Here is a 21,406-nt window from a genome sequence, read left to right as displayed (position 1 = left end):
ACACAGTATATGAAAATGATGACAGGTCATGACCAAGTGGAGTTTATCCCAGGAAATGGGAGATGGACTTAACATTTGAAACAGAGAATCCATCAGTATCTGAAGATATTTTTTTTTAAAGATTTTATTTATTTATTTATTCATGAGAGACACAGAGAGAGAGGCAGAGACACAGGCAGAGGGAGAAGTAGGCTCCCCGCGGGGAGCCCCATGTGGGCCCTGATCCCACAGGAAACACTCCCTGAACCAAAGGCAGACGCTCAACTGCTGAGCCACCCAGGCATCCCTAGTGTCTGAAGATCTTAATTATTCCACATATTTCACCTAGTTTTTGTATAGTTTTATTTTTCATATTAAAAATTTAATCTGGAATTTATTTGAGTATGGTGGCAGGTGAGAATATGACTTTTTTTTGCCAGTTATTTTTCCCATTTGTTGAATAATTTGACATTTTCCCATTAATTTTTCTTTCTTTCCCTTTTTTTTTTGCTTCCAACTGTATTGGTCTCTCTCTCTCTCTCTCTTTTTTTTAAAGGTTTTATTTGTTTATTCATGAGAGACACACACACAGAGAGAGAGAGAGAGAGAGAGAGAGAAAGAGAAAGAAGCAGGCTCCAAGCCGGGAGCCTGACATGGGACTCGATCCCAGGTCTCCAGCATCACGCCCTGGGCGGGAGTCAGGCCCTTAAACCGCTGGGCCACCCAGGGATCCCCTGTATTAGTCTCTTTTTAATTCTTTCTGGTGATCTCTTCCAGAGTTAACTACTTCCCATTTGTAGGTGATGAACTTTGTGAGGAATCCACTTCAAATGTTGACACAGCTATGAGCATGGCCTTCCCTTTTATTTAAACTCAGAATTAAGACTTTTTTGGTTCTTGTTTTTTATATTCCAGAGCTACAAGTAGTCTTCACTGTAGGTTATCTGAAGGCCATCTTATGCTTTCTAGCAGTAGTCTACAACCAGACTCTAGCTGCTCCAGGAAACTACACAAGGAGGGATTTAAAAATGTAGGCATCTAAGAGGCATCCTCTCAAATGAGTTTAAATGCATTTTATTTTCAGACAACCTACGTGACATGTATTTTTCTTAAAAACAATGCCTCCACTCCAGATAAATCAAGGTCAGAATAAATGAAGAGCTGAAAAGGATATCAGCCCCATTTGTTTAAGTCCTTGTGTTGTGTGGATGAAGAGTAGTAGCCGATTAGGACAACAGGTGTTACATCCAAAGTAACAGCCACATTCTTTAACTTATTTCTATTTCTAAACCATCCTTAAAGAAAATCATATAGGGACACCTGGGTGGCTCAGTGGTTGAGCATCTGCCTTCAGCTCAGGACGTGATCCTGGGGTACCAGGATTAGATCCCACATCGGGCTCTCTGCAGGGAGCCTGCTTCTCCCTCTGCCTCTCTCTCTCTAAGAAAAAAAAAAAAAATCATATGGGGTGTCTGGGTGGCTGAATCCTTTAAGTGACAGTGGGACTCTTGATTTGGGCTCAAGTCATGGTCTCAGGGTCCTGATATCAAGCCCCAGGTCAAGATCCCAGCTCAGGGGGGAGTCTGCTAGAGATTCTCTCTATTGGGCAGCTCGGATGGATCAGCAGTTTAGTGCCACCTTTGGCCCAGGGCTTGATTCTGGAGACCCGGGATCGAGTCCCACGTCGGGCTCCCTGCATGGAGCCTGCTTCTGCCTGTGTCTCTACCTCTCTCTCTCTCTTTGAATAAATAAATAAATAAATAAATAAATAAATAAATAAATAAATAAATCTTAAAAAAAAAAAAAGGTAGTCCAGCAGAGCAACCATGCCACCTGGATTCATGTTCTCTTCAATAAAGAACTGTAGTTTCCGAAATTAGCAAGGTTGGGCTTGATGTGTTCTGCAGCCCCTGTCATAGAAGGTTTTTACTCTTTTCAGCCTCTGTTCTTCAAGTTTGCCTTTGATCCATTACATCTTTGATGTACTTCTTGTAGGCTTTTGTGAAGCTTGTTTCCTGCAAGTGATCATGACAATATTACCACCAGTGATGACTGTGCTTTCCGTACTTTCAACCTCTGGGCTTTCAGCAGAGGCATTTCCATCAAAGAACGAGTCATCATTGTTACCCTCTGTCCTGATCAACTTCCCTTCTACCACCAGGCACCGGGGAATGCAATCTCAGTGATCAAGATAGCCTCTGGAGAGAGGAGGGCGGTGCTAACTTAGCAGAAGCAGGGAGCTCTGAGCCAGGGAGGTGCAGCCCCAGCAGTCCTGGAAGGGGTGGGGGGAGTGAGGCGGGTGGAGTGGGGAGGGGTGGAAAAGCTCCCCATTTCTGATGTTTCCTTTATCCTATCTAAAATTACTAATTTGCATGTTTGCCAGTACTTTTGCCTTTAGGAAATGTTGTAATGTTTAATATAGTAGTTTAAATATATTTTCTAAAAAAGAAATTTAAATAAATAAATAAATAAATAAATAAATAAATAAATAAATGTTCTATCTGGCAAAACAAAGAATCTTCAATACTTTTCTTGTAAACATTTTCCCCAGCTCTTCTTTCTTTAGATTAAATGTATTTATGAACAGGAAATATATTTACTTGGCTTAAAACTCAAATCACAGAAAAGGGTATACAGATAAAATAAATGTTGCTAGTCTTTCTTTTTTTCTTTCTTTCTTTCTTTCTTTCTTTCTTTCTTTCTTTCTTTCTTTCTTTCTTTCTTTCTCTCTCTTTCTCTCTTTCTTTCTCTCTCTTTCTCTCTTTCTCTTTCTTTCTTTCTCTCTTTCTCTCTTTCTTTCTCTTTCTTTCTTTCTTTTCTTTCTTTCAGATTTTACTTATTTATGAGACACAGAGAGAGAGAGGCAGAGACACAGGCAGAGGGAGAAGCAGGCCCCACGCAGGATGCCCGATGTGGGACTTGATCCCAGGACCACCGGATCACCCCCCCAGCCAAAGGCAGGCACCAAACTGCTGAGCCACCCAGGGATCCCCTCGCATTTCTTTTATTATGAATGCTTTTTCAAAAGCTCTACTTTGGTGGGCCTAAGTGGCTCAGTCGGTTAAGTGTCTGCCTTCAGCTCAGGTCATGAACCCTGGGTCCTGGGTAGAGCCTCATGTTGGGCTCCCTGCTCTGTTGGGAGCCTGCTTTTCCTCCCTCTGTCCCTTCCCTCTTCCCCCACTTTGCCCTGCTTGTGCTCTCTCTCTCTCTCAAATAAATAAAAAAAATTTTAAAGCTCTTCTTAACTTTTGTTTCATTCCTGGAAGTTATCTTGGGATTTTAGTATATAGCATTGATAACTAAGGTAGAGCATTGATAAATATGACAATTTCATCTTAGCAGCCTTTGTTTTTGTTTTATGCCTTTATTGCATTAGCCTTAACTTCTACAATAATATTAAATAATAATGGTGAGACTTAGAATCCTTTTTTGGTTACTGATTTTATTTTATAATTTTTTTTAAACAATTTATTTATTTATTTATGATAGTCACACAGAGAGAGAGAGAGAGAGGCAGAGACACAGGCAGAGGGAGAAGCAGGCTCCATGCACCGGGAACCCGACGTGGGATTCGATCCCAGGTCTCCAGGATCGCGCCCTGGGCCAAAGGCAGGCGCTAAACCACTGCGCCACCCAGGGATCCCTATTCTATAATTTTTTAAAAAAATTTTATTTATTCATGAGAGACACAGAGAGAGAGAGGCAGAGACACAGGCAGAGGGAGAAGCAGGCTCCATGCAGGGAGCCCGATGTGGGACTCCATCCTGGGTCTCCAGGATCAGGCCCTGGCTGAAGGTGGCGCTAAACCGCTGAGCCACTGGCTGCCCTTGGTTATTGATTTTAATGGAGCAGTCTCTTGTATTTCAACTATAAGTAAGATGTTGCTACTTCTCATTATGTTAAGAGATTATCCTACTCTTCCTAAAATTTTAAAGATTAAAACAAACAAACATGCGGAATTCTGGCAAATGCTTTTCAGAATCTAGATTTGGGTGATTTTCTTTTCTTTTCTTTTCTTTTCTTTTCTTTTCTTTTCTTTTCTTTTCTTTTCTTTCTTTCTTCTTTCTTTCTTTCTTTCTTTCTTTCTTTCTTTCTTTCTTTCTTTCTTTCTTTCTTTCTTTCCCTTTTTTATGGATGAGCTGTACAGTTTTAATATATTTCCTATTGCCAAATGAACTCTACATTGCTAAAACAAACCCTGCTTGGCTACTATGGATGATTTTTTAGCATCCTTTAATCCAGCTTGTTCAGGTTTTCTCAAAACTTTTCTGTCCACATTTAAAAGCGAAGCACTGTTGTTTCTTTTTGTATATATGCTGTTCTGGACAGGTTTTGTTATCAGGGTTATGACCTCATAAAATGAACCAGGCAGCCTTTCTTCTTTGCTTTTTTGCCTAAATTCATCTCTGTTCTCCTGGCTGGCGAGAACAGGGCTGGCCAGTGCCCAGAGCTACTCCAGGACCCTGGCTACCAGCAGCGTGTTCTGAGCCCTCTTCTTGACTCCCAGTGCTGTTGTCTCTGGCATCTTTCTGCTTCCCCATCTCCTTCAGGCTGACTTCCCAGTGAGCTCCCCTAGCATTTGAGCTTCAACCTGAGCTGCCCTCTGGGTGAACCCAGAGGAGGGGATTTCCTTGGCAGATGGTGGCTCTCCATGGGCTCCTCCCACTTCCTCCTGGAGCTCTCTCCCAGCTGCACTCAGAGCTCTCTCTTGAGCTTCTGCTGCCAGCTCTCTGCTGCCCTCACCTGCCCTCTGGCCACCATGTCTGTCCTTGTCATGGCTTCCTGCAGCCAGAGGCATGGAGAATGGGACTCACTTCCACAGGTTTAGTGTTCACAGATGTCTTGAAGTCCTTGGGAATACTCCAGAGCATCTGGTTTGAAAGGGGTGTTGTAGTGAGGCAATGAGTTGTTCTGGCTGCCTCTGAAGAAAATGCTTCAAAAGACCCAAATGGCTCTGCTCTTAGGGAGGAAACACAAATCACATTTATACCAAAGGGCACCTCCAAGGAGACCTAGTGTGGTGTGGCAGGACATGAATCCCAGAGCGAAGATGGGGGTCACATTTAGTCTGGACCTTTATCTAACATGAATATGGTATCCCCAGAGACAGATGTGCCCCAGGAGGTGACAATGACTTACACCCTACACACCCTGCCGCTTCCTTGTCCTTTCCTGCCACCTGAGACAATTTGATGTCTAGCCTTTCTGTTCAGCTGTCAGCTGTGAATGACATCAGGTGGTGAGGCCTGAGCTGTGCAGTGAATTGTCTGGCTCAGGCTGACACTTTTCTTGCCAATGATGGCATCTAAGGCCAAGGCCATGGGGAGGCACTTTTGTAAGTATGTTGTTTGTCATATTTAATCTCATCTAGTGGTTAAGAGTCAGGCATCTTTGAGTCAGGCAGATTTGGGTTTGAATCCTGGGTATGTCACTTACTAGCTGTGTGATCTTGGACAAGTAATGTGACTTCCCTGAGCCATTGTTCCTTATCTTTAAAATACAAAAATAACAGATAAACTTATTCGATTGTTGTGAGATAATAATGTGTATAAAGCATTTGGCCTGATGCCTAATTTAGTAAATATTCTATGTATGTTACTTAAGCTGCTTCTTTATTCCCTAAATTTTTTAAAAATTATTTATTTATAATCTCTATATCTGATGTGGGGCTTGAATTCATGACCCTGAGATCAAGAGTCACATGCTCTTCTGACTGAGCCAATCAGACAACCCTTTTCTGATTATTAATGTATCTCTCTTGTGAATCAGGGTAAATTCTCAGCTGACATTCAAGACTCTCTATGATCAGTATTCAGGGTGTGATTCCAATCTTTTTTTAAAAAAGATTTTACTTATTTATTCATGAGTGACAGAGAGAGAGAGAGAGAGAGAGAGAGAGAGAGAGAGAGAGAGGCAGAGACATAGCCTCAGGGAGAAGCAGGCTCCCTGCAGGGAGCCTGAAGTGAGACTTTCTCCCAGGATCCCTGGATCATGACCTGAACCAAAAGCAGATGCTCAATCACTGAGCCACCCTGGCATCCCTGTCTTTCCAGCCTTATCTCCACTGCTCCATTGAGCTTACTCTATCAGTCAAAATCTCACCTCCTTGCTCTTGTTCATGCTGTTCTCTTTAATGAACCTCTTCCCTTATCATCATCATGTGTTGAGAGTCTTCCCAATTATCACGACCGAAGTTCAATATCATGTAACCCAGGAGGAGTTCCTGGCTGCCCCATTCAGAGGTTCTCTAGAGTTGCCTCATTACCATTGTAACTGCCTTCAGTCAAGAATCAGGAGATGAGATTGGCTCCTGAGCATAAAATTTAATGAGAATGTTCATGTGAGAAATGTCCTGAGTTTCTATGAATGTGCCCCTCCTGGAGAGTTGATCTCTGAATGTCTTGGGCCTTAGAGGCCCTGTTGGCTCCAGAATTTCTGCACTGCGGGGCTAGGAGGCATTCTGGTTGGGGGGGGCGGGGGGGGGGGGAAGCTAGCAATCTTGTTTTGTCTGGCAAGGACACTGATTTCACCTGTGTTGTACGCTTATTAGGGATGGCTTAGGGGAGGGGATAAGAGGTTAGGGTTGAGTGCCATGGATGTTTCTTAATCTGTGAGTGAGTGAGTGAGTGGAGTCCTTAAGCCTGGCCAATAACTGAACCAGCTCTAACCTAACATGTTTTTTGAAAGTGAGAATATAAAAACAAACACAAAACATGAGGAAGTCAGGTGGAAGTCTGTCAGTGGAAACAAGCCAGAGTGTTATAATGTGTCATTCCACAGTCTCTTCCAGGTCCCTTTGTGAAAGGCCTTCTGAAGAGATAGGACTTTTGCCTGGTTTGGGTGGGCTGGGCTGGCTAGCATGGGGTGAGAACTTGAACTTCAAATCAAAAGGCAGAGAAGTAAGGCCTAGGCAGGAAAGGATTCACTTTTTCAGGGACCTCTCAGGTCTGATGGGAGCTTGTTCTAAATCTATCTGCCAGGAACCATGGTTAGGTGGTCAGGCTAGGACTAGAGATATACTCATCTCTAGGAAGTGTGTTGAGGGCAGTCCCCAGGGATCCCAGGGGTGTGGCTATGCTTTGGAGCATGAAATTGGTGGGTGTGCGACCTGGTATGTAGACATCTTTCCTGGGATCAAAGGGCTGGTTAAGGGAGGGGTGCAGTGTAAAGGGAAAGCCAGGGAATGACCTAGGCCTGACACAGAGGACTCAAGAGATGCTTGCTCCTTTGGATTGCTATGTAAGGCAACAAAGGATGAGTTAATCCCAGAGGTGATGGAGAGTCTTTCAGAATACAGCTCTGGAAAAATCCTCATTTTGCCATACTCTGGGTTAGGTCCCAGCCCTTCTCTGACTTTTTCTCTGGAAATTTTGTTCTTCTCTTAGACTTTGAGGAATCATGAGTGCCATTTGCCAAATATTTCCAGTTCTCTACTCCAAGCATGTGGTAAGATTGCACTTCCGGGCACTCTTGTGGCTGGCTGGAGCCCAAGTGACCATTTATGGTCAATGGGCTGTGAATGAAAGACATATACATCACTTCTGGTCCAGAGCATTTCATTGCCAATACAAGACCCTTCAGAGCTCTCTTTCTGGCAATGGTTTAGATGATGTTCAAGATGATGGCTGATCTATTGGTTCCCAAGTGAGGAGATGTGGAGCAGAGCCTCCAGCCATGAACAGCTAGCATAGAGGGAAATAAACCTTTGTTGTTTTAAACCATGTCTTTCTATTAATTTACCCCACTGAAAATCCAGTTGTCCTGTGTATTCCCAGGTTTTATTGTCCCACAATTTTGCAAGACCTGCTTTCTTTCTTTCTTTCTTTTCTTTCTTTCTTTCTTTCCTTTTTTCAAGATTCTGCACCTCTTTTCCCGGTTCCTGTTCTTTGTAAACATATCCCTGGATCCCAGTGCTACCTTGTCACTGCTTAGTTCCAACCTCAGGGTCCCTAGAGTCCCCTCTTTGACCATGAAGAAAGATGGGTTCTCCTCAGGCAAGATTGCAGAGCTGAAGCAGGAGCGGGGCACAGGGTATATGGTAGCCAGCCTCTAAGGGGGCTGTGGTGACGCCCACCTTCTGTAGTCACACCTTTGTGTCGTTTTCTTCCACGTGGTACCAGCGTAGATCTGTGTGATCAATAGAACGTGGCACAGGTCGTGGTATATCACTTCTAAGATTAGATTATAGACAATTGTAATTTCAGTCTTGGTTACTCTTTTGATAATTCACTCTGGGGAAGGCCTGGCATGAGAAACTATGGGGAGGTCCATGTGACAAGGGACTAAAGCCTCCTACCCTGTGAGTAAACTTGATGTTCCAGACCCAATCAAGCCTCAATGACTGAGTTCTAGAGAATACTTTGCTACCTTACAAAAGACCCTGAGCTAGAACCACCTTGCTAAAGCCTCTCCTGAATTCCTGATTCTGTAATCAGGGTTTATTGCTTTAAGATGGTAAGTTTGGAATAGCTCATTATGCAGCAAAAAACAACTAATCCAGGCCAGGTGCTAGGGAGGTTGTATTTTGGATATCAAAGCACAGTGTGATAATGATGATAGATCTCTGCTTGGCCTGATTGTGTCCCTTGCTCTGGGACAGATCTGGCCTTTGTGCATAGTTGCTGACAAACCTCTCTGTACAGCACTCAACCCAGGGGAGGAGGGGACAAGAAATATGAACATAGTTTGGTGTCCATCACCTAGAAATGTCTCTTAACCCAGTCCCAAGAGACTTACTCAAGCCTGTCTTGTGATGAACGGGGAGTTCTAAGCAAACAATGACTCCATTTTACAAAGGATGTGAAACATTGGTGGGCTAGCCACATTGCTCTGGGACACTTTTGTTCACCATGTAGAGAGAGAGGGAGCTGGCGTAACACTGTGAGAAGCCCGGCTCCCTCCTGTGGGTGCGAGGAGCGGCATCAGAAGCCAGAGCCCTGTGGAGTGATGGATGTCAGAGATGGGTGAACAGAGATACCCTCTGTGGGACACATTCCATAGGATTGAGGGCCTAAGTTATCAAGGGGGAGCAGTGAGCTGGTGAAATCAGGACAATTGTTGTTCAAAGCATCTTCACTTAGGTTTGTTGCCTTGCAGGGCTTGGGGAAATTTGAGGTTCAATAATAGTGACCACAAATACTATTCTTCCTCTTAGTAAGCATTTGCTATGTCTGACTTCAAAGTAAATAGTTCATGTACATCATAATTCTCAAGCTCTGAAGTAATCTATAAGGTGGATGTAATTCCCATTTTATAGATTACATAACTTGTTTCTTCCAAGCACTTTCTCCAAAAGTCAAAGCAGGCATCACATATGCAGACACTTTCCATTTTATTTTTTTAAAGAATTTATTTATTTATTTGGGAGAGACAGCATAAGTCGGAGGAGGGGCATTGGGAGAGAGAGAAGCAGACTCCCCGCTGAGCAGGGAGGCTGACATGGGCTCCATCCCAGGACCCCAAGATCACGATCTGAGCTGAAGGCAGATGCTTAAGCAACTGAGCTACCCAGGTGTCTCAACAACATCTTCCAATCTTTTTTTTTTTTTTTAAGATTTTATTTATTTATTCATGACAGACACACAGAGAGAGGCAGAGACATACACAGAGGGAGAAGCAGGCTCCCTGGGGGAGCATGATGTGGGACTTCATCCCAAGACCCTGGGATCATAACCTGAGCCAAAGGCAGATAGATGCTCAACCACTGAGCCACCCAGGTGCCCGACACCTTCCATTCTTACAGGAGGAGTCGTCTGGCCTCCCCATCTGACTGGAGGGCCCAATTCCAGTTGTGTTATCAGTACATGTAGATCTGGTCTCTTTGTGAGACCAGGTCTCCGGGAAGAGAGCCCATGCCACAGCCTGGACTAAGGCTCCCGGCTGCAGGAACTGACCTGCATTTATCCTCGGAGTTAGCAAAACGTGCAGATAACTTATAAGGGCAGTTGGCAGAATGCATTTGAAGTGAAGTACAAACCTCCTGTACTTTAGCTCTACAAACACAGGAGTCTCTGCAGATAGGAGTCACATCCCTGGAAGCAATTTAGTTACAGTGAATGAGGCCTCTGTCCCTTCAAGACTGAGTTCCAGGTAATGACAAAAGGAGAGGTGGGGAACAACAATGTGAATATGCTTACCACTACTGGAAGTACCCTGAAAAATGGTTAAGATGGTAAATCTTATGTTCTATGTTTTTAATCACAATTAAAATAAGAAAAAAGGATATGGGAAGTCGTCATCAGTTAGTATGTGGAATCTGCTAGAAAGAAGTGACTGGCCTAGGGAGGTTTAGTGTGAGTCTGTGTGGGATATGGAGCAACAGGTGGAGAGGTGAACGAGCAGGTCATACTCTGTCGTGGCAAGAAGACCACAGACGACGAATACAGAAACTCCATCTGGATCCAGTACTGGTGAGGAGGGATTGGTAGTTAATCTTGAATCCCCAATGTGGCCGCGACTGCAGTACTTTAGTATAAACACACACACACACATGCACACACACGCACACACACACAGATACACACACAGTGTAATGTAAATGTATTACATTATAATGTAAACTGGATAATATATATGTGTAACATGTATACATGTATGTGTGTTTATATATGTATATATATATAATTAATAAACAGTAATACATAGTTGATAACATAGGATGGGTGCACGTCTTTCAAATGATCCTTTTGTCACCTTTCCAAAGTCCTGGGTCACAGAGGCCTTTCAGGCTTGCTTCAGTGGGAGGCCTGCATAGGCAGACCCACAGCACTATAGTCAACATTGCAGGGCTGAATGCAAGTCCCAGGTGAGCTGCCCCCATTCCTATCTGTCCTGTCTACATGTTAAACTCACAGAAGAGTGCAGAAAGCCAGCAAGAGAGAAACAGCCTTGTTCCCCACAGTTTAGTGGGAAACCCTGACCTGGCTCTCAGAGATAAGCCCTGTGGGTACTGAGGTCCGCGATGAGTCTGGGGAGGGAATAGGTTTGTGAATCTTGGCTTCTTCTGAAAAGTCATGAGGCCTTGGTGCTGGACTTGAGCATTTGGGAGGGGAGCTGTGGCTCCTTTTTGGGCTCTCTGAGAAATGACTATCCTTTAGAGAGACAAAGCTTGACTGAGATGCAAAACTGGAGTGACATCTGATTCTGGGAGCTTCTGAGCTCTCTCTCCTCTCTGCCAAGGCTCCGGAATGGTATTCTAGAGTATCCCTCCTGGCTAGCTAGCTTTCCTACCCCCTGACCAGGGAGGACCTCCACCTTTGAACATGCCACACCTTGCAGGGATTTGAAAGTGGCTCCACACCCCCATCCTCCTCTGCTCAGCCCACAACTGTCTCTTATCCTAGATTATAATTCCTCTGAGGGCAGACACCATGTCTCATTCATCATGTGACCTTCTGGAACTTCTCTTTCCCTCTGTCTCTCCTGTGCCTTGCATATGATATAAAATAGAAGATCCTAGTGACCTCTGGCTAAAAACCCTTGTCCCTAGATGCTCCTCTTGGCTGTACTGTCTTTTCCTCTTTGCCCTACAAACCAAGTGCTGTGGCTTTATAACTTTACACTGTCAGCCAGAGTTCTTAAACTGCACTTTATCTTAGTCTGTTTCTCAAGATTCTTGCTTGATTCCTCCCTGTCTGGCAACCTCCCAGATAAATCACAGCCAGTCCCATCCATGCTACACCTCTCCCCAGAATATCTAGCACCAGGGCAGAGTTAGAAGGGCCTTGGGAGAACATCCAGGAAGCCCTGTATTAGAGATGGGAAAACAAGACCCCTGAGGGGAAAAGGGACTCGCCCAAGGTCATGGTTTTGAGTCTGGGCCAGAAGTCAGCTCTCCTGCCTCCCAGGAGCTCCAGGGCTCAGAATGCTGGTCTGGAGGCCTCCATCTTCATGCTGCCTGATGTTTGGAAAGGGCCTTTTTCTGATCCTCACCTTTCAGGCATCACATATCTGGAGAGCCGGGTTGATAGTTTGGCCAGCCAAGAGTGTCTGCTCCAGGGCCCAAGCAAAAAGAGATGGCCCAAGGGAGTGGAGACAATAGCTGGTGGCCCTCTTGACATTCTTTCCATGTAATGACTTCTGTCAAAGAGTAGTTTGACAGTGAACCCAATGAACAAATGTGTCTTGCTCGAATTCACCCTGAACGTGAACTTAGCAAAGCGTTCAGGGCCGTTGGAACTCCTTGCCTATTCCATCTGCCTTCTGGCAGGAGGACTGTTTTGTTTTTGTGGCCTTGTGGTAATGTTTTTTTCATTAGGAGAGGTTGATTCCTGCCTGAGTCCCGCCCAAGGCCTCCGGCTGCTTGTCTGAGTTCAGGAGGAGACTAAGGTGGTATTGCTGCTTCATAAAGCTCTTTGCCAGACACTTCTCACTTGGTCCCCAGTAAATACCTGGGTAACAGGCAGGAAAATCCTTATTAGACCCAAGTTTATAGAAGACATTGTGGCCCAGAGAGGATGAGTGATTAATCCAAGGCCATGCAGCCAGTGAATTACCGATTGGGGAAATTTGTAGTGCTCGAATTCTAGCTCTGCTATTTATTAGGAAGATCATTTGAATCTAGGCCCCTGCTCACTAGTTGCGGGATCTTGAGCATTACTTAGCCATGGTGCCTCAGTTTCTTCCTCACTTTTAAAATAAAGGACATAGCATGTCCTTCTTTGGAATGTTGGGGGATTAAATGAGTCAATATATGTAAAGTACTTACCCTCTGCCTGGCAATCAGTAAGTGCTATGTAATGTTAGAAATTGCTGTTATTGACAGGTCTGGCTCTGTTTTGAGATAGGACAAGTCTCCTCAGAGCTCAGATAGGCAAAAGCTCTTAGTGCTGCAAAAAAAGTCTCGGAGATAATCCGGTTTGTTCACTCATTTAATTTTGTTATTTTTAAAGCTTGACATTTGAAGATAATCATATAAAATTACTCTTGGGATGTATAGTAATTAGGCACACAAGGTCAAAGTTAAACATAAATGGTTGAAATTATGTTTATGTGGCCAAAAGTTTTTTTTAATTTTTCTCTTTTTTTGTTATTCTTTGGTGTCTATAATAGACATCCATGTCAACACATTTCTCCATTACATGCATCATTTAATCCTGATTTTATGCACTGACAATGACTCACATTAAGAGACAAAAATAGAGAAAAAACAGTATTACTCATAATATTCGGGAAGCGGGGGAGGGGAAATGGGAGGAAGTGTAAGGATGTTAATTTCCTTATCTTTCATAGCAGCCAGTCAGTTGATAGATACTGTCTAAAATTGATGCATGTTTAAAAAAACATAGTGGGGGCAGGCCCGGTGGCTCAGCAGTTTAGTGCCTGCCTTCAGCCCAGGGCCTGATCCTGGAGACCCAGGATCAAGTCCCACGTCGGGCTCCACGCAGGGAGCCTGCTCCTCCCTCTGCCTGTGTCTCTGCCTCTCTCTCTCTGTCTCTTAAGAATAAATAAAATATTAAAAGAAAAACATAGTGATTCTAGCTTCTTAATATTTTTTAATAATATATTTTCTTAACCTCAGAGGTATTTTTGAGAAATAATATCTCCTATGGAGAATGAAGTCCAGCAACTCCATTAGTTTTTCTTTAGTGTCATTGTCTTTTGTGATATTCAAGAAAAATTTTTTAAAAAATTTAAATATTTTGTTTATTTATTCATGAGCAACACAGAGAGAGAAAGAGAGAGAGAGAGAGAGAGAGAGGCAGAGACAGAGGGAGGGGGAGGCAGGCTCCATGCAGGGAACCTGATGTGGGACTCGATCCTGGGACTCCAGGATCACACCCTGGGCTGAGGCAGGCACCCAACCACTGAGCCACCCAGGGATCCTCAGAAAATTAAATTTTATACCATTTAAAATTTTTTATTTTTTAAGTGATTGCTATACCCAACATGGGGTTTGAACTCATGATCCTGAGATCAGAAGTTATATGCTCTCCTGGCTGAGTCAGTCAGCGCCTCTTCATTTTTTAAAAAAATATTTTATTTGTTTATTTGAGAGAGAAAGAGAGAGCACAAACAGGGGGAGAAGGGGCAGAGGAAGAGGGAGAAATGGGCTCCTCCCTGAGCAGGGGCCCTGCTGTGGGGCTGGATCCCAGGACCCTGAGTTCATGACTTGAGCCAAAGGCAGATGCTTAACTGACTGAGCCACCCAAGTGCCCCACCAGTCAGGTGCCTCTTCTTTTTTGGATAGTATATAAAGTATTATCAATTTTTAATCAACTATTTCTCTATACCCACCCACCCATCCATCCATCCATCCATCCATCCATCCATCCACCCATCCGTCCATCCACTCTCTCTTATTGGTTACGTATCTATCCTTCTCTTTATGTGTAGAAAGACAACTATCTGTAATGATGTTCTCTTGTGCTGGCCATGACTATTGTGAAGTGGTGAGATCTCGAAATTTTAAAATATCTTTTATGTGCTCTTCAGCATCGTGTGAATTCTTTATTATAAGCATGTATCATTTTTTTCTCTAAAAATAAGGTTTATTAAGTCCCTTTTCATATTATAAGAATAATATATTGTCAATGTAGAAAAGTTACAGAATATAGCTAAATAAGAGAAATAAAAATCACTCACCATCCTATCATTCTTTCCTACATTTTCCCTTACATGTTGGTACACATTTTGTATATACACATTGTTTTGTTCCAAAGATGGGATTGTAATATATGTAATTAGTTTTTGTTTTCAGTTAAAGATACATCTTGAAAGGCATGTATCATTTTTATAAAAGTAAAGTCTAATCTTTAAAAAAGAGAGAGACAATGTTTTAAGATTTTCCCAACATTTGGACTTTCCTTGCTCTTGCCACCGCTCCTACATTATACTCCAGAATAAAGGGTTTCAGGCTCATACAATACACACAGTAGTCACACCCCAGGCAGTCGTTTTACCCCCCACCTCCGTTCCCAGAGTTTACATCAGGGGTCCTTAGTGCTGGGGAACTTGAGTGGCAAGAACCTTTTGCAAAAAGGCTGTGAATAGCCTGGTAGGGAGGCATATAACTGAGGGAAGATGGCCAAGGACACGGAGACAGGAAAAGGACTCTGATTCCCTGGCATTTCTTCATTTTACATATGATGAGACCAAGCCTAGAGAAGAAGAGTGATATGTTCAGAGTCAGTCAGCCTGTCACATGCCTCCAAGGCAATCAGTTGCTCCTTCCATGGCAATTGATTCTTTGCTCCAGGTCCTATAAGTAAGGAGAGATGGTAGGGCTTCAGGTCCTTACTCTTGATATGAAAAATGGAGAAAAAAGGGAATTTCAGGGCGTGTTAGAGGGAGGGTGTGGGTTGCTCCCCCGCTAGTAGCTAGTCCTGTTTTCTATTAGGTCTGCCATAATTAGCATCTGTAGGGACTGCAGGATCTCCTGAAGACATCTATAGCAGCTACTGTGCTGAATGTTTAGATTCAGAGAAAAGATGTCTTGGACAGATAGATATGTCTGGGTTTGAGTGGAGAAGATCCAGAGGACTCTGGCAAATGATTATTGTCTTCCCTATTCCAACCAGAAGACATTGACTTATGTTTACCTACAATCTCATAGTACTTTATATTTCTTTGGGATGGGTGGTGGTAGGAGTATGGAGGGGGTTCTTTCACAATTCTTAAGAAGGGCAGCCCTTGTCCAAGTCGAGGATATTGTCAGCACCTCCTTGGTGGACAGCTCCACAGCAGCCACTAGAATCTCAACTCAATGGGGCCATTGGGCCACTGGTGTTCTCTGAATGATGGCTTATCTTTGTCTTGTTATTTCTCCTTTCTTTCTTAAGAAAATTCACGTTGTAAGAGGACTTCAATTCAAGTGACTTTATTCTTTAAAATACACAAGACCATGTATAAGAAGGAATATCAAGTTGTTCTGAATAAAGGATTCCTTTGGCTAAATATAAAGTCTGAGTGATTGAACTAGAAATAGCTCAGGCCTATGTGTATGTGTGTGTCATAGCTCAGGAATCTTTTGTAATAGGACTTTCAGATCCAAACCAACATCAAGGACACATCATCTTACAAAAATTGTTTTGGGCTACTTCCCAGTGTTAATGCAATAAGGGAGAGGTTAGTTAGACACTGAAATCTTAGAATTTCAAGGATTTTTAAATATTTTAAGGCTAGCGCTTATAATATTTGAAATCTGGGCTGTCTCAGGAAACCCAGAATTATAATTATTATGCCTATAACCAGCAATCTAGAATGACTCAGGTTGAAGAGTGAAGTCTAACTGGAAATGGAGGTTTTGGAATTATGAATGCCCTGGGAGGAAAAAAAATGATGATGTACAGAGATTTCTTTTCTAAGAGTGAACAGGAAGTTTTGAAAAAATGTGATTCCATCTGTTACTTCACTTAATAGAGATAGAACATCGCCAGCACCAGGTCAGGTGCTGGCTGGAAAGGCTGATTGGTTTCCATTAGGCTCCTTATAAAGCCACCTTTACCTGGCCCAGAGTCTTGTTCCAAACATGGCCGGCTTGGAAATGTAATTTTGTTAATACTGAGAGTAGCTCTATTTCACTCACAGTAAGGTTTCACTGCCCAAGCTTGCAACAGCTTGTTTTATAAATTATTTGCCCGGTGTTCATTGGCAATGAGAAAATAGAACTCCTTGGGGACTGGACATTTTGCTTCTAGTCAGTATCCCCTCTTTTTCTACAGAAAAACCAACAAGGAGACCAGATTATAATCAGAAGGTTGCTTGGTGGGCTTGGAATAAGAATAAGGGGAGGTTGATTTTTTTTTTCTAATTTATGATAGTCACAGCGAGAGAGAGAGAGGCAGAGACACAGGCAGAGGGAGAAGCAGGCTCCATGCAGGGAGCCCGACGTGCGATTCGATCCCGGGTCTCCAGGATCACGCCCCGGGCCAAAGGCAGGCGCCGAACTGCTGCGCCACCCAGGGATCCCAGGGGGAGGTTGATTTATGATGGTGAGGTTTGATGGCAGCAGGTCTGATCCACCATTCATTCCTCTCATGTCCAGAATGGAGGAACACCTGCCACTGTGGCTGGACAGATTTAGGCCTTGGGTCAATGAACTGACTCTCTTTTGGATGCTTCTAAAAGTAAGCCCTGAGACAAGGATTTAAGTTATTTGGGAGGGGTTCCAGGAAACAATGGTAGCAGAGTAAGGAGGTTAAACATAGAAGGGAAGGAAGCCAATACAGGTGTTTTACCAAACAAGTTACCATCACAGGCAACTGGAACTTAACTTCACAGTGTACAATATGCATCTCAGTGTTAACCTATCCAAGTGTAAGAGATCTGGGCTTTTTATCCACCAACCCTCATAAGTCATTGTTTGAGTGATGATCCTTACCACAGAGTTGGGTTGAGTAAGTTGATTTGCCAACATATCCATCCCACCGTAGATGTAGACAGAATGCACTCTAGTGGTCAGAAAAAGTCCATAGATCAAGAGACACAGCTGTGCCAGTTAGGAGACATTCTGGTGGGCATCAAAATGAGTCAGGCTGAGGTGATAGAATTGGGGGCATGGGGAGCATATGCTACACCCTCTGTCCATCCTCATATTGTGGATACTATCTCTGCTTACTTTCATCTTCATCCTTTTTTTTTTTTTAAGGTTTTATTTATTTATTCATGATAGAGAGACAGAGACACAGGCAGAGGGAGAAGTAGGCTCCATTCAGGGAGCCCGACGCAGGACTCGATCATGGGACTCCAGGATCATGCCCTGGGCCAAAGGCAGGCGCTAAACCGCTGAGCCACTTTCTACTCTTCCAGCCCCCTTGCCACCTTCCCAAGTCCCTCGATATCCCTCTCCGAGTCTCTGATTCATCCTCAGAACATGGATCCCCATGTTCATTCTTTTTGATTGTGCTTGTATCACTAATATCCTTTATGATCATTTCATCTTTATTTATTTATTTATTTATATTTATCATTTATTTTATTTTTAAAGTAAGTTTGTTAAGTCTAGTAAGTTAGATTTTGCTTTTCCTACTTCTGACCCCAGGAATAGTCTAGGATTATTGCTTTTTACACGTTTCTATTTTTATTTAGAATGTAGGAGTTTTAATAGTTTAGTTAGAATTTTGGGAGTGCCTTGCTGATTACCATATGTACTGCTTCCAGGAGGTGGGGGTGGAGTTGAGGAGAAATGCATCAGTAATCAGAAAAAGAAGAACATTTAGAAACAGATTATCTGATGAGTTCTGAACTTTTTATGGAACTTGACCGCTGAATCTTGAGTTCATCTGGAAGAGAAAGGACACAAACATAGCCAAGAACATTTTGAAAAAAAACAATGGTGAAAAATTTGCCCTATCAAATAACAAAATATACTATAAAGCTACGGTGGTTAAAACATTGTGGTTTGGGCACAGGAATAGACAATTCCATGGAAAAGAATACAGTCCAGAAACAGAGTCATCTCTACATGGGAGTTTAGTGTATGACAAATATAGTATTTCAAATAAGAGGATAAAGGGAAGGGAGTAATTGTGAATTATAAAATGGTGTTATTTGATATCTGAAAGATATTTCTTTGGAAGAGAAGTTAGATTCTTATCCACACATACACAAAAATAAAATTCAAATAGATATAATATTAAAGAATAAACTAAGGGCACCTGGATGGCTCAGTCAGTTAAGCATCTGCCTTTGGCTTAGGTCATGATCCCAGGGTCTTGGGATGGAGCCCTGCCTAGGCCTCCCTGCTCAGGGGGGAGTCTGCTTCTCCCTCTCCCTTTGCCCCCCCCCCCCCCCCCCGCTTGTGCTCTCTCTTGTGCATGCTCTCTCTCTCAAATGAATAAATAAAATCTTAGAAAAAAAGAACAAACTAAAACATTTTAGAATAAAATATATCAAAGTATTTTTTAATCTTGTTGGGGGGAAGGCCATTTTAAGTAAGAGACAAAAATTTAGAAGACTGGAAGAGGCTGGCAGATTTGACTACCTAATATTTATGTGCAAGCTAAAGCACCATCAATAAGTTACAAACACAAACTCTCTGAAATTCTGTTCCCTTCTCTTGAGTTCTTGTCTTTCTACTCTTCCAGCCCTCTTGCCACCTTCCCAAGTCCCTCAATATCCCTCTCCGAGTCTCTAATTCATCCTCTTTGGGTTTCCCCTCTTCTCCCGTCTTCTCTTCTGAGTTTGTCTCCTAGTCTGTTTGCTCGAGAAAAACCAAGGGTCCAAGACAGACAAACAGTAAAGTATAGACTGAGGAAGCAATAAGAAAAAAAAAAAAAAAAAGCTGAGGGGTGGGGAAGATTTGCACTAAATATATAACAGTATTAAGATTTGCAAAGTATAGGGATCCCTGGGTGGCGCAGCGGTTTGGCGCCTGCCTTTGGCCCAGGGCGCGATCCTGGAGACCTGGGATCGAATCCCACGTCGGGCTCCCGGTGCATGGAGCCTGCTTCTCCCTCTGCCTATGTCTCTGCTTCTCTCTCTCTCACTGTGTGCCTATCATAAATAAATAAAATTAAAAAAAAAAAGATTAAAAAAAAAAAAAAGATTTGCAAAGTATATATGGCAACAGTAAGTCTATAAAAAGGCTAAGGTGTTACTAGATATTAGGATATAAAATTAGGATATAAAATTAAGATATAAAATCAAGGATCTGAATACGCAGTTCAAATATCTAAAAATGCAAGTGGCTTGGTGGGTATACTGGGGGACCACCGATTCCCTTCTTCAGAGTGGGGTGCCCATCTCTCAGATTCAGGACTCTCCATGCCTCATGGCTCTCACCTGAGTTCCCCTCCAGGAATTTTCATTTATTTGGATCAAAAAGACATTTTTGTGGTCCTTAGGAAAGCAGTCACATAGAAGCCTGACATACACTAAGAAAGATGCTATTAGGTCTTCCCCCAAGCAGCCTGAGGTGACATCCGAAAATGGTTTGCTACTCACTGGACCCAGAAAACCCTACAAAATCATGCAAATCAAGAGGTTCAAATCTTCGTGTTTACTTTAAGAACACACATGAAACTTCCCAGGCCATCAAGGGTATGCATATCCAAAAAGCCACCAAGTATCTGAAAGATGTCACTTTGCAGAAGCAGTGTGTGCCATTCCGTCGCTACAATGGTGGAGTTGGTAGGTGTGCCCAGGCCAAACAGTGGGGCTGGACACAGGGTCGGTGGCCCAAGAAGAGTGCTGACTTTTTACTGCACATGTTTAAAAATGCAGAGAGTAATGCTCAACTTAAGGGTTTATTTTTTTAAAAAATTTATTTATTATAGTCACACACAGAGAGAGAGAGAGAGAGAGAGGCAGAAACATAGGCAGAGAGAGAAGCAGGCTCCATGCACCGGGAGCCTGACGTGGGATTCGATTCCGGGTCTCCAGGATCGCGCCCTGGGCCAAACGCAGGTGCCAATCCGCTGCGCCACCCAGGGATCCCCAACTTAAGGGTTTAGATGTAGATTCTCTGGTCATTGAGCACATCCAGGTGAACAAAGCCCCCAAGATGCGGCGTAGAACTTACAGGGCTCATGTCCGGATTAACCCATACATGAACTCTCCCTGCCACATTGAGATGATTCTTACTGAAAAAGAGCAAATTGTTCCTAAACTAGAAGAGAAGGTTGCACGGAAGAAAAAGATACCCCAGAAGAAACTAAAGAAACAAAAACTGATGGCCCAGGAGTAAATTCTGCATAGAATAAATGCAAATTAAAAAAAAAAAAGAAAGGTGTCACTGTCAGTCATTCATAAATAAAAATGGTCTTCACAGCTGCCACTATAATTGTCGATTTCCTAAATGTAACTTCAGTCTTTTTAATTTAAACACTGAATTATCTTCCCATATAAAAATGTGAATGACCTAATTTGCTTTTATGTGGATTATATTTTATTGTCTAAATTAATATTTAAATCTAAATCAATATTTAGAAATAAAATATTGTATTTTCTTGTATTTTGTTTTTGTATTTTCTTGCCTTTATGTCAGCCTGTGAGGTGATTGGGAAATTTGCCTTGCCTTCCCTAATTTCATGGAAGGAGATCTTACCTCTGTCTGGGGGTACCCTGCCTTCATACCAGTCAGTACCCGAGGGCCAGGAGAGCGGCAGCAGTTGCATGCTTTGCTGGGATGTGACTGTCCTCAGAACACAGAATCACCATGTGGACTGGAGCAAAACTGCAGTTACGTGAGTTGGTGAAAGGGAAATGTCCCTGACAACAACAACAGCTGGGGTTGTAATTGTGATTCCTCTGGCAGCTCTTCGAGTCCATGTACTCGTCCTCCCACATCACCTCCCCTCATTTGCAATGTGATAGGATGTTTACTGCCCACCTTGAGCAGTTGAGGCCCAGAAAGGCCAAACAAGGAGAGGCCTTGAACTCAAATGTCAGACTATACATATTCCTGAATGGGAGCATGGCTTCCCTAAAAAGCACTTCTTTTCTCTACACTCCTAAAGGCCCTTGTACATTCCTGGTTATTTCAGAT

General features: G+C 43.0%; 1 protein-coding gene and 1 pseudogene across 1 annotated transcript; one reads left to right on the top strand and one right to left on the bottom strand.

Moving 5' to 3' along the window:
- Positions 1 to 1,247: 1,247 nt before the first annotated feature.
- On the bottom strand, positions 1,248 to 4,520 carry LOC121476570 (annotated as a pseudogene).
- Positions 4,521 to 19,802: 15,282 nt separating this feature from the next.
- LOC121476067 (60S ribosomal protein L17-like) lies at positions 19,803 to 20,654 on the top strand. The gene is made up of 2 exons (XM_041729811.1): positions 19,803 to 20,151; positions 20,355 to 20,654. Exons 1-2 carry the CDS (start codon positions 19,848 to 19,850, stop codon positions 20,603 to 20,605), a joined length of 555 nt encoding a protein of 184 aa, XP_041585745.1. The 5' UTR covers positions 19,803 to 19,847; the 3' UTR covers positions 20,606 to 20,654.
- The last annotated feature ends 752 nt before the right edge of the window (positions 20,655 to 21,406 follow it).

Source organism: Vulpes lagopus, chromosome 15, assembly GCF_018345385.1.
Source record: "Vulpes lagopus strain Blue_001 chromosome 15, ASM1834538v1, whole genome shotgun sequence".
Classification (NCBI taxonomy): domain Eukaryota; kingdom Metazoa; phylum Chordata; class Mammalia; order Carnivora; family Canidae; genus Vulpes; species Vulpes lagopus.
The sequence above is the reverse complement of the archived record's forward strand: the minus strand, read 5'-3'. Positions and strand labels throughout refer to the sequence as shown.

What these genes read in the sequence shown, in the direction of transcription:
- LOC121476067 (XM_041729811.1), top strand. Translation starts at nt 19,848, where the DNA reads ATGGTTTGCTACTCACTGGACCCAGAAAACCCTACAAAATCATGCAAA. An exon ending in TAAAAATGCAGAGAGTAATG is followed by an intron (nt 20,152 to 20,354) that starts CTCAACTTAAGG and finishes CACCCAGGGATC; the next exon opens with CCCAACTTAAGGGTTTAGAT.